Here is a 15,363-nt window from a genome sequence, read left to right on the forward strand (position 1 = left end):
GGAAGATGTGCTCTGGTTTTAGTCAGAGCAGTAGTTAAGGAAAAATAAATAAGGCAGGAGTGAGAGATTGTTGACATGTCCCTCCCTCTTGTCTTATGTGTGGTCTAGTTTTAGCTATGTCATCATTTAGGCTTTAAATGGCAAAGTCAAATGAAAGTTGCAAGTTGGTTTTGCGGTGGTGTGCATTACGTCTTTCCACCTAATCTGTTTAGTTCTATGTAGAATGTATGTGCAACAGTCTTATTTAATCCAGGCACTTCTAAAGGCCACAGTCACATTTTAGTCTGGTGACTAACTTTTGTTAGTATTTTGAGTTGGCTGCCCTAGTGAGCTGCGGCCACCTGAATACTTTCTCTGACAGTGTTTTCTTCAGCTTCTCAAAAGGCATCTGCTCCTGGTTTTCCTCATGAGGTCAGAAGAACAGTACTGCATTCCTTGAGACAGTAGGAGCTTGTACCTGATCCAATAATCTATGCTGACAGACTAATTATTTCACCAACAGCCACTGCACAGAAATAATATAGGCGGGACCTTTAGCTGCTTCCTGTGATCACCATGGACACCTTTTTCAGAAGGCACTTTAAGAAGAAGAAGGCAGGTGGGACATCAGGAGCAGGTGGGGCAGAGTACTGTCGGCACAGGAGGCCCAGTGTGGCAGTGCCTACTAGCAAGGCCCGTCGGCACTCCAGTGCGGGTCTGCCCTCGGCCATGCTCACCCAGCGCCGCCGTTCCAGTGCACAGCTGCAAGGAGTCCTCCCCATCACAGGGGGTGTATGTTCAGGTGGTGGCCGGGTGGTAAAGGCCCACCATGGCCGCCGCCGCTCCAGCACCACCACTCCCAGGCTGCATCCCCGCTTTGCTGTTCGGCGCAGACGGGCTGCCAAAATCCGTACTATTGACACCCATCTCCTGGGGTCCTCCATGCTTCTGGCCAGCCTCATCCAGATGACAGAGGAGGAGGGAAATGGGACCGTGCGCACCAGGGAGCAGCAAGTGGAAGTGCGGGGAGAGGCCCGTGAGGGCGTCCTCTCCCTCTCCGACTCAGAGGACGATGGGGACAGTGAGGGTGATTGGGACAGCGAGGATGACGAGAGTGATTCAGAGGGCAATGAGTCAGGGGGCAGTGAAAAGGAGAGCAGACCCTTTGAGTCAGGTGGCTTGAGTGAATCAGAAGTGTTAGACTGTGAATTGGAGGACACCACTTTATCATGGGACTGTGATATCACTCGGGGGGAGGCAGAAGCTGAAAATCCCCAGCCCCTGATCTGCACTCCTCGCTGCCTACGCCGCAACTCCTCCCACCTGCAGCTCACCGATGGCGTCTATTATAGGAAGAACTCCCACGGCCTTTATGGATGCAATCGTCATGCAGGCCAACATCGTCGGGTTTCATCCATCTCCAAGTCCAGAACGCCCTGGCCTGGGAAGGGGGCAACCCCACCCAGTCGGAGGAATGCAGTGGCAGCCCGCCGGGTGTCTCTCTCACCCTATCGGAATTGCTCTGCCTGCTGGAGGAGTCCCGGCCGGCGGGGGTCCCTCAGCCCCCTGCAGGGCACCTACTACGACCCCCAACTGGAAACATGGAGTGGGTTCCTCTCGTATGTAGACCATTACTTTAATAGGGTAACTAGCTATAGTTCTCCACATGTTGCATGCTCCGGGAATTGTGTGAATGGTTCTGTTGTATGTATACTGTTGTCTGTTGACTGGCCTGGCACTTTCCTCAAAGTCATCAAAAAGTATTTTCCAAAAATGTGCAGGTGGAGCAGTGATGGGTGTCCCTAAAGTATGCTGACCAGATTATTTCTTCTCTAGTTTAAATACGTATGTACCAGCAGGTGTGAATAAGTTCTTATATCATGCAGAACATTACTTACATCAGCGTTATGTGACAGTCCACCACTGTATCTTCTGACTCTGTTCATTGTAATGGAAATGCACCTTTTCCTTTCAGTTATATTAAACAGAAGTCTTAATATAGCATGGAAATGACAAATACTCTTTGGAACGGCCCATGACCTGAAGCAGTATGAGCAGGACAGTACAGGTACTGACCAAAAGCAAAGAAAACAGAAACATTTAATTTGAGCCAAAGCAGACAGTCAGTTCTCTTTCTGCTTGGTCAGTTGAATTTGAGAGAAAGAGGGGAATGGTTGAGTTAATAAAGCAGTGCATAATTAAAAATGATTTCTCTTCATACAGTAGTCCCTTAGGAGTGCTAAAACTGTAATGATTTTTTCCAATCATTATTTTGATTGCCTATTGCGAATTGTAACCTTTTAGAGCTATTCTTCATACATCCATCAGCTCAAAATAATTTTTGTATTTTTAATGGGATGCATGTTGTGTGTGAAATTTAAGACTGTTCTATCAATTGACAATGAAGGGTAGAAAGCCTGTCAAATGTCTCATTGGTTTTCTTGCTCTACTTTCGCACCCTGCGTGGTGAACAGTCTTATCCTGTAATAATCTCATACTGGACTGAATGGCATCTGATGGTACAGCTACAATGCTTTGAGGAGAGTATGGAAGCAAGTCATCACATCTAGTATTTCTTCAGACACTAATTATTATGCTTCTACACAGACAGCCTCTTTTTGGATATTATTGTCTGGATATTATTATATTATATATATATTATTGTCCCACAGGACTCCATCACAGCTGACCTTTTTGTCTTATTTTTCCACTTTTTTGCATTTGTCTTTGTTTAATGAAGCTATGATCCTTCACAATGTTTAAAGGCACCTTGTGTTTAAAGGGGGGCTCCCAAATGGCTCTGTCAGCAAGGTGCTCTTCTGGAGTGCCGGTTGAACCCTGCAGCTCAGGTTTGCAACCAGCTGTGTCATCTACTAACAATGAGCAGGAGTGTACAGGCAGAATAGCAGAGCTTCATTTTGTTGAAGATAGGGGTGGGTAGGTTGGTCAGGTTGGCTTACCACTCTCAGGCCCCGTGTGAGTCATTTGGCACCTACCAGTTAGTCAGTTGACATAAGTGAAGTGGTTCTTACCTTCCAACTGGCGCCAGCTTGAGACAAGCCTAATGTACAGTTGTCGATTCCAAAGTAGTTTCATAAAGGGGAAAAAGCATAAAAAACCCACCTTAGACACCTAATAAAGGCTATGTACATGCTGTGTGCTCCATGTTCTTGGTTTGTCCAACTAAATTTCGTAGGGTCAAATGTTTATCAACGATTTTCATACTTTATAGTAGGGCTGCTCGATTATGGCAAAAATCATAATCACGATTATTTTGGTCAATATTGAGATTACGATTATTTAACACGATTGCTCATTGACTTCTGAAACAAAAAAAGAGTTAGATAAAATAACATAAATAATAAATTTTATATATGTGTCAGGCAGCACAGGTTAGGACACAGTCGCAGACCCAAAAAAACGCGAGGGCAGAGAAACGCACGGCAGAATCAAAAACGAGTATGCAGGCAGGGTCAAAACCAGAGAGGCAGTCCGAGGGCAAATCCAAAACGGGAAAGTCAGAAACAGGCAGGTCGTAAATCACAAAACTAGCAAGCAAAGAAAACGCGGGGACGAAACAGGCAAAAAACACTGAGACGAACTAGCAAAGACTAAACAGCGAGCAGGGCATATAAAGGGACAGACCGACGAGGGGATGAGATGCAGGTGCGCAGGTAATCAGGTGGAGACGGGGCGGAGAAAGGGGCCGGGCAGAAACAAGGGAAAAAGGAAAAAAAAACCAAAAGCGCAGGGCTAGGAGGCGGGAGTACTGACAATATGTATATATATATATATATATATATATATATATATATATATATATATATATATATATATATATGCGCAACACAATAATTGTTTTATCTTGATTATCTTGTTTTCATAATTGTTGGAAGCCAAAATCGTAATTGAAAATAAAATTCAATTAATCGCCCAGCCCTACTTTATAGTCATCTCAGTTTCATTATATAGACATATTGCAGTCGTTAAGTGAAAATTATGAAATAAACTACTGATAATTCTTCAGAGAAGAGGTGTGTTTGTGAGGAAAGTAGTTCAGCAGCATTCGTTGGAGGTTTTCTGAACATAGACCTTCAAGGCACACGCTACAACACCACAGCAACTTTGTCAGAACAACATGTTCTGGTAGCTGTCTTTCTGGAAACCACAACTATGGTGTGCAGCTCATTAGAGGGTGGCTGTGTTAGATGTTAGCCTCATTAGACTCCTCTGATAGAAAGAAGATGCTCCTGTGAGCAAAGTGAGTCACTCACAACATTGATCACCCCATCAGCATATCTAACACCCACAGCCAGACCATATGGGTCTTAGTGGCAAGGGCAGGCAGCAATCCACAGCTGTACAATTAATATGTATATAAATTTTGTGAAATTTATAAAGTGAATTTACAAATTTATGAAGTGACACTTAGAATAAATATACTGTATGCAGAAATAGTTAGCTACTTCACATTAGCTTATATCACAGATGAAGAATTACCTTTGATACCTGTTACTTTGAACACAGACACTCATTCAGTCCTATTCTGATATGACAGCCTGACTGCATATACTTGACTGTTTTATGTAGTGGAACCTTTCTGATCTTTCTGTTTCTGTGCTTGTGCTATGGGTGTAGTCAGTGTAATAACATTGTTACTCTGTCCTTAAGTTTGAGAAACAATCTAAGCAGGTTTAATATTTTTTCCATTATGACACAATATTTTTGGTTAATTTCATAATTTAATTTGTGACTGCTTAAGTTAAGGCACAACATTAAGCATTATTTTAAAATTTCCCTTTACTTGTGTAGTTATCCATATTGAAAATCAATGGCTTCCTAACTTACTTCAGATTATGTACCCCTCAGACTAAGGTCATATTATATGTATGATCATAGATTTATAAAACTGACACACCTTCCTCTTTTATTTGGACAGCTTGTTTATGTTTTAGCATATGGAAGCTGAATTATATCCATTTTATCTGTGCTTCCCTTGTGTTGGGAGGTAGATGAAGGAAAGTTCACCTTTTTTACTGCTGCATCAGAGAGGGGGGGTGTCATGTACTGAGTGTGAAGAAACTGTGAAAGGTGATGGAGATTTCTCCATTGGGAAACTATTGAAATCACATACTAATGTCTTTAAGTATTTCACTTTGTTTTCATGCTTTTTGATGAAGGTAACAAGCTTGTTTTTGCTTTAAAAGGTTGAGTGATTGTTTCGTTTCAGGAAAGCCATCGCAAAGTCGGGCCTGCAGCACCTGGTTGCCCAGCCCAGTGCTTCGGCTGTCATCAAGAGCGACCCGGACCGAGAAATCCGCAGCACAGTGGACTGGAGCGTGAGTGGTCTCCAACATAACCCAGATACCATACATTAGAGCAGGGCTTCCCAGTCCCAGTGCTGTCAGACATCTGTTGAGCAAACACTCTGTTACATTATATTGTTTATGTGCTTATTCATCTTCTTATTTTGACTTACAGTGTTGACAGTTTGCATGTTATACTTTTCTACAGATGGATATGTACTGAAGCAATTAAATTTATATAGCTCATTTACTTAAGTGTTTGTTCCTCCCTTTCTGAATAGAAGACCAGTTTTCCCACTGCTATGCCTTCCTAGTGCACACCTATCTGAGCCACCCCTTTTTTGAGCAGTTCAACTATTTGAAATATAACCTAAGCAGTTTACAAAATCGCACTTTTTTCACTTCACAGCTTTTATTGTACACTAATGTTAAACCGAGTACCGTTAAATTCCACAAGTTGTTAAATTGCACAAGTTGTGAAGCCAAGGTCTTGATTTACTTGTTTAAAAAATATTGAATGGTATTTTGGGATTCCTGGTGTCCTGGCCAAAATCATTTATGCAGCCATGTAATCTTCCCCCTTTCTAATTGGCTGAATATATCCCCTTGTGAATATATCTGCACAAGACAAAAAGAAGTTTGTATAAAGCACAGCTACTCAGCGACAGCAATCCAGCTCTTTTAAACCTCTAATACTCTGAACTGGAGAGGGAGGTTTACCTGATCCAATCAAAACAGTGATTAGTTGAATCAGGTGGTTAAGTGCCTGGGTGGAATGAAAGCCTGCAGACACTTTGCCTCTCAAGGACAAGAGTTTCCCTGGTTTAATGAATAAGACAGCCTGCCTTACCTGGTTTGTAAAACAGATATATTATTTATAACACCTTTATAAATCCTCTCTGTCCCACCGCCAGACGTCAAGGTAGTGCTTTTAGGGAAATACTATATTAACATACCTTTTTTAATGAATTTCCTAGTGTACTCACCTTTTTTGCCTGTTTGTGTTTTTTTAAATAGCCTTTACCTAGAACAGAGAACAGAGACACAGAATCAGAGAACACAGTAGAAGTGACATTGTGTCCTTTGGCACTTTGGTGAAACATTTAGCACTTATGTAAAAGGTTAATAAAGAGCAAATGTAAACTCAGCATAATGCTTTGCTCATACCCTCAAATATGCATGTATGCATGAGCCATACTTTCACTTCATACTTCATCAGAATATCTTGTGGTACATTTTAACTCTTGCTTAGGACGACTTCCACAGCAGCTTTCTCACACCTTGTATGTGCACAAACATAGGACATAAAATAGCTTCTGTAGTTGTAGAGATTCTTCTATTAGAACTTTAAACCAATTGAATGGTTGTATATTTTATCAATTTTGTGTACCATCTGTGTACAATGCCCTCTTGTGGCAGAAAATGTATGTGCAATGACAGCAGCTCCCCCTTGGAAAAGTCCACAGGGCTTTAAGACAATGCTGACAGTGTTGGGCTTTCTTATGCTCTGAAGGCAACAATTTCATCTTATGACTGATAACTTTCCAGCCAAGCTTTCCTTCTGCAACAGAACTGTGATCTTCATAAACACTAGCAATATGCATAGGAGAGCTAGTTAGCTAGCAAGCAGATAGAGAACTCTGGGCTGGAGGATCACAGAGTCAAGGCCCAGATGTGACACTGCTTTTGTATGATGAAAATACTCTGCCTTAATTGCTGTTCTGAAAAGCATGCTGAATATTTTGGATGCAAAGCTCTAAGCATTGTAATTAAAGTGTTGTAAGTAACTGTGTGTTCATATTGGTACATGTACAGTATTGGTAAAATGAAAAAACAAAATTTCTTGGCAAATCCATTATGGAAGTCATAGCTTCTAAAATGATCGCATAGCAATACCAATAAATCTTTGATTTTGGTTTTATTTGAATGTTTCTGTTAGGGATAATGGTGAAAATGTTTCTTTTCTTGTCTGCAGTGGTTTTGCAAACTCATATGTATCAATAACATTTTAGTGCAAAAAGATCAGTCAGTGTTTTCAGGCAAAACCCTAACCTAGAGAGCACGCCTGTTCTCTCTGTATGTACAAATCATTATTTCCTTCATGAATATTCAGTGTTTGAAATAGTGGTCAGTAAGTTCTCTGTGAATGTACTGTGTTTGTGTTGATCTCAAAGTGCATTCTTCTCTGTCACTGAAACTGAGATGTCAGACGTTTCAGGAATCAGGTTGAGATTTCAGCTCAGATTTCAGTTTAGATGTGTATGTAGGCCAAAGCACTGCTGGCAATCTTTTTCCCTCCTCCCCCCCCAGGAGAACGCCCTGTACGGGGAGCACATCTGGTTTGAGACCAATGTCTCCGGGGACTTCTGTTACGTCGGAGAGCAGCACTGCATTGCCAAGACACTGGTGAGCACACACGCACACACACACACACACACACACACACACGGAGCTGACGCCATGGCAACCCCTTCCTGAGGGAAAGAGCAGCAGCTGCTGTGTGAGCTAGGGCAAAGCTGAGGGTGGGGTGAGTGCAGAGGAGGAGCATAGAGGGGGAGTTAGGAAGGAGACAGGAAATAGGATGCCAAATGCACTCATGTGAGGATTATTTCTTTTAAATAAAAATGTTTAAGGTAACATTTCGTTGGAGAAATGTTTTGCCATGCAACTCCCTTCTTCTGAAATACAGAATTTTGTCTTATAAACAAATCTTAAGATCTCCTTCCTTTTCTTCAAAAAGAAAAACTTTTCTAAAGTCAAAGTCTCCCACAGACTTTTCATTAAAATTTGCTTAAAACAACAAATCTTCTGCAGATTCTTCTGCTTCCAGTTTGTTTATATTGAAAAGATTTATTTGAAACAGTCTTCTGTGTTACATAGAGTACAGTCATGGGATGGTATATTTTGGAAAACAGTACATGGGAAGCCTCTCTTTGAAAGTGCAAAGGGGTCTAAACATACATATGCAATAGATTACATTCATCTAAACATTTGAAAAGAAGTGGTAATCAGTACATCCTGTAGTGGCAGCCTTTCCATTCTAAAATAGACACATTACTGAACTCCCCTGAGTCACTTGATCAAAAACATTACATTTTATTGCCTTTTGTTTTAAAAGCAGAATCACCTTTCTGCAGAGTTAGTGAAGCCTTTGAAGAATGATATACTGTTGCTTGAATAACAACAATGCTGTCTGCCAATCAGACTCACTGGCAGAGTTTGTTTAACTATACTGACCATTTTATCATACTCTCTGTATGTCAGTGCATTCGTATTCCTAGAAAACAAGAATAATATATTTTAAGTACAAGAATAAGCCATTTGGCTCATTTAGGGTTGTCATTTTACCTATAATCTAGAGTGCATCAAGCAAGCCTGCGCTTGAGCACTCCAAGAATCCCTGATTTGACTGAGCACTATTAAGCTATTGCATGTTTTAATAACTGCTTGGTACAAAAGCCCTACTGTAAATATGAAATTTCCCTTTGACAAATTTCCAGATATGTCCTGTTTTTAAATGTGTAATTATAATGTTCAAGACTTTGTAATTGTAAAGTTCAAGACTCATGCTGTGTGCATTCACTAGATCCAAAAAATGAGGCATCTGTAGGAATAAACATATTCTGTAGATGCTGAGAATATATATATAAAATATGTTTAAGATTCCAGGCTGTGTGTATTATTTACTGTGTCCTACATTTAACTCTGGGAAGACCCATAGTTTAGTGATTTCAGAGGTCTCATAGAGTAAATAGGCCCATCTTTTTGAACATTGTCGAAATATTAACAAAATATATAGGGTCAGTGTAAATGTGCACTGTTAGCATGGTTAAAACGTTTTACTGTATTGAGATATTTTAATGTATGTTAGTAGAATCACCATAACTAATTTCTACTCAAGATGACATCTTAGTCTTAACAATAAGTTATGAGTCCAAGTCAAATTGTTGCTTGTGTATGTGCTCCCTCCTGTGTTGTTTAAGTACCAAATTTACAATTTTTCACAGGGTATTCAAAAATAACTCAAAAATGGAGAAATGGCTCCACCTAGTGGTTGCCCTTTGGTAGAAAATTTAAAATCGCTTTTCAGGCCTTCAATGGTCACTGAACAACTATTGCAAATATAACATTCTGTAAATGCAAATATCACATTCTGTAAATGCTGAGCCATAATGTCAGAGAAACAACAAGTTGATATTTTCAGGTAACTGACTTTATTTTAAGGGATTATAGTGACAAGACAGTGGAATGATACACTTGTGGTAGTGTAAGTCACCATACTCACCACTTCTGTTCTGAATGCATCAGTTTGTATTCTTAATGTTCTCCTTGGCTGTTTTCTTCTTTCTTCTCATGACAGCAAAAATCTGTAACTAGGAAGAAGTGTGCAGCATGCAAGATAGTGGTCCATACGATCTGCATCGAGCAACTAGAAAAAGTAAGTGCCAGGGTAGTATCTGTCTGCAGAGGAACACAAAGAATGAGGTGAGACCTGCCAAGGTTGCCCTGTCAAGCTGTGCCAACCCCTCTCCCTGTTCTCCCCAGCTCTCTCACACGGACGCAATGACCCCAGTAGAAAGTCTCCCTGACCTGCCCATTAAAGACTCATCCTTTCGTGTGAGACACACAGATTGCGTCGTGCTGGACTGGCTCTGGGAGCAATCGCAGACCCTTGTTTTGGTTTTCCTGCACACTGATTGGCTCTATCTAAAAAAAAACAATCAATACCATTTTGACTATAACTGCTCTGATTGGTTTAGCAAATATGGGCACTCTTTTTGCCGTGGTGTGGATCTCAGGCCTGGGAGCGTTGTTATGATATAGAAGCTCTTTCATTTTTTTTCCTGCAGCATTTATGTTATGGGTGGTCTTGTCTGTAAGGGTGCTTATGTAGTATCTGTTTAGGCTGCGTCCTGTATTTTGGGAAGTGTGTGTGTTGTTGTTGGGGGGGGGGTGGCTATGCGGGTATGACAGTCACCGGAGTGTCTGTATCTAGTCTTTTGTTGATACAGCCTAGGGTACAGGGAATTTACAAATGGAACAATACACATTTCCTACCTGAGATATGGTGCTTATCATTTTTGTAAGATTTGTCATATTAATGTTTTAAATGAATATTTTATTATTGTCATGTTACACTGCAAACATAGAAGTATTTCTACCCTGGTACAAATTTGTGCATGGAAAAATCTTTTCACTGTTCCTACATTCCCTAGTATCAGCTCTACTCATAAGCTAGGAAATAGAAGAAGTCGCTTGTAGTGAATAATTTTTTAATCTGATACCAATGTTTCTTTGTGAAATACACGGATTAGCAAAATCTAGTTCCCCTACACTTGTTCTGAAGCAGACAGTAATCAGGATGTAACTAATGGCAGTCATGTTCAGTGCATGTTGGGAACAGCAGTGGTGGATGTTTATTTCCTGTGTATAGATAGGTGTGGCATTTTGCTGGGTCTTTAATCTGGGAGACACCTCACCTCTGATTGAAGAAAAAGCTCAACACAATCAAGACATGATCTCTGTCCTATTCCTGGGGAAGGCTTTTGGTTACTGTGATTCATCTTGGGTTTGGAGTAATCATTTGGGTGCAAATGGGACTTTGAGTCTGGATTTCATGTGATGCTTAATGATTTTTGTGATTGAGGTTTCAGGTTGATCATTCTCAGTATTTAAAAGTATTTAACAATCATTGTTTTATTTTTTTCTCCAGATTAATTTTAGGTGTAAACCATCATTCCGGGAATCAGGATCAAGAAACATACGAGAGGTAAAGTTTTTTTGTTTTATCATTACTATTATTATTTTCTGACAAAACCCTAACCTTGACCTCATTTACGTCCTACCCGGGGCTGACATACAGTAAACCTAGGAATTCACTGATTCTTACAAATAAAGTCGCAAAAAATACATTTTTAAAAAGGGCACTTCCACACAGTGTTAAACCTTTGGAGGTTATTGTACACTGTGCACACGACGGCTCTATATGTGGTGTATTGTTAAAGAATGTTATATTAACTTGTTATTCATCTGTGATGATGGGTAGAGTACTGTTTATTTGCAATGGCATTCTGGAAAATCAATACTTTGTAGACACTAGCATTGTCACATATCATTAAAAAGATCCTGGAGTTTTGGTTTGATGCACCGTGCACTTAGAAAGAACAGAATGATCTTTTCAGTCAATTTAAAATTCATTTCATCTTCAGTTTGATATTAATGAAAAAGAACATGAAAAGGAATACCAATAGTTTATCTGGCTTTCAGAAAGAAACAGTAAATTTATTAATTCCTGTGTGGTTGTCATGGGAACATAGGTGTGCATATTGCCCGTAGACTCTATATTATAGTTAGTGTGCCATGTTTTTGTTTTCTGTATTGCCCTTGGCTTATTATTTTGTGGCCTAAATTCATTTTACAATCTAAAAGAATAATTACAAACAGTGAAAGGAGTCATGGTATCAATAACATGTTTTGTGTATCCAGGTATAAGTATAAGTATAAGTATTGATCACTTGTTTATTGTATTAGTACATGAATACAAATGAAAATGAATTCTTTCTTAAAGAATTGCGGTCATTTATAATTTAAAAATGACGCAGTTGTTGAACAAATTTTAGTTGTTGTTAGTATGTTAAGAATGAATCCCCATTTGTGTAAAAGCATTAAGCATGGGCAAAGCAGTGTATTCTTAGATTTCCCATGTGCTGGTATCTTTAGTACATAGAATAGCAAAGGTCTCTTGGGTTAGTTTCTTAAAACATTGTTTTGTTGATGTTCAAACATTTCAAACATTTTTCTTTCCCTTAAAAAGAGATTGTAGATGATGTACATAAATGCAGATCTGTAAAACCAAAGGATGACCATCATTATTGATACAGTGAGTGATGCCTATGCTAGTCAGTCATTTTAAGACTTGTGCCAACAAAGTCATTACCCATGACCTTAGGACAGAACTTCCTACCTCAGCATATTGAGTGGTCAGCTACCTGTTTGCTTAGACCTGTACATTCTGAATGACAAAGGACACTAACCGTCATCTGTTGGTCTCATAAATCTATTTTTACCTCACTTTGACCATCATTGTAGCAATAGTATTGTGGTCTTTACTGTGGATGACTATGCCATCAAGGTTGTGAGGAAATGGAGGCCTCTGCTCCTCCATCATCTGCAAGAGCAGGTACCTGCAGCACAGCATAGTTCAAGCAACCTTGGCATGCAATACTGACTCAGCAGAACCTGAGGAGGATACATGCTGCGGTTCATGTGGCTGCTGCACACGTTAATGACAGTGTGATCCCCCTGCCAAGGATGTAACTACAGTCCTAGTAGAGCGAGCTACCTCTGCTGGCATGCCTGGCTGTTGTCTTAATAGAACTGAGATATGGAATGAGACATGTACTGTTTAAAGAGGGGGAGGCCTTGTTTTCCATGGGATCATTACACATATTCATTGTTGTGTGCATCTGAGTGTTTGTGTCCTCAATATATACAGCCTTTTAGGGAAGTGTCTATAGTTATCACCTCATTCCTCAAGGTTAGCCAAAGAGGAACACCATGAAAAATGAGTCATCTATTCCTTCATGGGTCCAGAGCCATACAATGGGCTCTTGTTAACCAAGTCACAAGTCTCATTTGGGGTGTAAATTGTGTTTTGCGACCCATGGCAGGAGTGGTTCTATCCTTAGAACCACCAAGGCTGCTGCTGCCAACATTTCTGACAAATTTGATATGTAGGGCTTCCATTTGTCCTAGGAAGAGGTTCTTTCTTAATGGGAACCACAACTGTAACTTTCATAAAACCATTAGTAATCTCAGCCTAGAGCATACTTATTGCTAACTATGCAACATTACAAATACATGAATTTCACACACACATACGCATATATACTATATATGTATGGTGTAGTTTGAGTTTCCCTTTGATACCTTCTCAAGCTGACTGTGAATAAGGCCCATAGAATTAAGCCAGGAATTCAGTCAAAGCATGACATGCCAACACATTGAAAATCATAAACCCAGTGAGTGAAATTTGATAATACATCACTGAAATCAAATTCAGGTAGTCAGAAGCACACTTTTCTAATTTGTTCTGATTTTGTCTGGGTATCAGTTTTTAAATTTGGCATTTTTTAAAGTACATGCTGTCATATTATTTGGATTTAGAGATATATACAAATAAATGGATGTAAAGAATATGTTTAAATATGTTATTACATTATTATTCTTATTACATTATTACATTATTTATTTCTCAAGCAGCTCCATTTAGATGATCAGAAAACAAATCAATGAAGTAGCAAAATCTGATTCAAAATCTTAAAAATGCAGAACACATTTTAAATTTACTACCCTGGTCATCTGTGTGGCTTTATATCTTTCTGGACCATACCACTTTAACATTCACCATTCATTTTGTCAGGCCTTACCTCTAGCTAGCTGCTTTGTATTCCATTTTACTCTGTTTTACACACTTCTTTTTCCTCCATTGGCTTCATTTTCATTTGGCTTCATCCACATGCCATACAACTGACCTCAACTCCCATCATGCTTTGCTCTTTTGTTGGCTGAAGAGTTCTAAAAATGGTCAGTTCATAAAGATCCCTTGTTAGCTTCATAGTGAGGGCTAACTGCATGGTGACCACATGCATGATCCTGGTACCAAGGTACCTCCTCCTGCTTCAATAAATGCAGTGGAAACCATGTAGATACTCCAGAAACGACAGGCTTCTGGGCAAAGGCTTTAAGTGTGTGCACGGTGCTTTTTCTGGACTTCAGAAGAAACTCGAATTTGTGTATGTTGCAGCAATCCATCTGTCTCCATTTTCTTTTACTCACCTTCTGTCTGTCCTGACATTCTGCCATATCCTTGTCTTCTATTCTGCATTCTGTTCTATCCTTCTTTACCACTTCTTCACTGCATTTATGTCTGTCATGTTGGTTTTAGGGATGGTGTGGCATACAAGGTATTTGGGAAATATTTCATAAAAGACGTGAGCAGAGTACAACTCAGCAAGAACCTTTGAGTTGACTTCCCTTGGACACTGCATACTCTTATCTAGTGCAATCCTTAGCAGAGATGCTAAAGGAAAGAAAGTCATCATGTATTCAGCAGTGCCTCTTGCAGATCTTTAACATTTATGCCAACCCCTACAAAAATGAAATAATATGAAGAAATATGTTGATCAGCCTAAGAGAATATATGGCAAATAAATTTAAACTATATTAATTCAATAAATAATGCAATCTATATAGCAATATACCACAACAGCAATTATTTACACATTTTCAATTTAATGATTGTACTAAAGAATACATTCTCTAAAATATATTCTCAGTATATTATTTTCTGTAGAGGAATGTCCTGGACACAATTCTCATGTGGGATGCGTGAGTTAACTGGGGATTGTGAATGTGGATTATAAATGGGGATTATGAAGGTTTTTTTCCTAGAGACACCCATAAAATGTGTTTTAGGTTGCTGTGTGCAGAATTATGATTTGTGTGAAATGTGTTTATTTCAGCCCACCATTGTCCGGCATCACTGGGTCCACAGGCGGCGACAGGAAGGGAAGTGTCGACAGTGTGGGAAGGTGAGGCAGTGGATATGGCACAGTATGGGTGATGTATAAATGAAAATCCATCAGTGGAGAGGCCTTAGGCTCTGTATAAAAGGGGTGGATAATGTGTGCATCTGAGTGCTTTTTTAGATTAGATCTAAATTAACGTTGCTATTCCTGCATCTTGTTTTTACAGGGTTTCCAGCAGAAGTTTGCATTTCATAGTAAAGAGATAGTGGCCATCAGCTGTTCCTGGTGTAAACAAGCAGTAAGTTGGACTAGAATCTGCTTTGCTGAGCAGCGGTGGTCCTCAGTATCTATGTTAGTTGGCCTGTTGTCAGTATGTATTGTAGCATTATTCGCATGTTGACAGTGTTTGCTGTCAGGACCTCTGCCTGAGGTCCTCCTGTTCTATGTGTTTTTCCCTGTCTGTCTGTGTGGGTGTGTCTTTTGTTTTTGTTTACAGGCACTTGTGTTTCCTTGTCCCACCTGCCTCCCCACCCTCCCGTTACTCAGCC

At 39.9% G+C, this 15,363-nt stretch overlaps 1 protein-coding gene across 2 annotated transcripts in view; it reads left to right on the plus strand.

The window, feature by feature from the left end:
* dgkza (diacylglycerol kinase, zeta a) overlaps positions 1-15,363 on the plus strand; it is a 78,260-nt gene that overhangs the window by 10,044 nt on the left and 52,853 nt on the right. For both annotated transcript variants that reach the window (XM_036534506.1, XM_036534505.1), the window contains exons 2-9: positions 503-1,598; positions 5,210-5,318; positions 7,596-7,691; positions 9,646-9,723; positions 9,831-9,902; positions 10,999-11,055; positions 14,810-14,878; positions 15,042-15,113. In XM_036534506.1, coding sequence (XP_036390399.1) covers positions 556-1,598; positions 5,210-5,318; positions 7,596-7,691; positions 9,646-9,723; positions 9,831-9,902; positions 10,999-11,055; positions 14,810-14,878; positions 15,042-15,113 — 1,596 coding nt within the window. In that variant the 5' untranslated portion in view covers positions 503-555. The remainder of the gene's footprint in view (positions 1-502; positions 1,599-5,209; positions 5,319-7,595; positions 7,692-9,645; positions 9,724-9,830; positions 9,903-10,998; positions 11,056-14,809; positions 14,879-15,041; positions 15,114-15,363) is intronic.

This window comes from Megalops cyprinoides, chromosome 8, assembly GCF_013368585.1.
Source record: "Megalops cyprinoides isolate fMegCyp1 chromosome 8, fMegCyp1.pri, whole genome shotgun sequence".
Classification (NCBI taxonomy): domain Eukaryota; kingdom Metazoa; phylum Chordata; class Actinopteri; order Elopiformes; family Megalopidae; genus Megalops; species Megalops cyprinoides.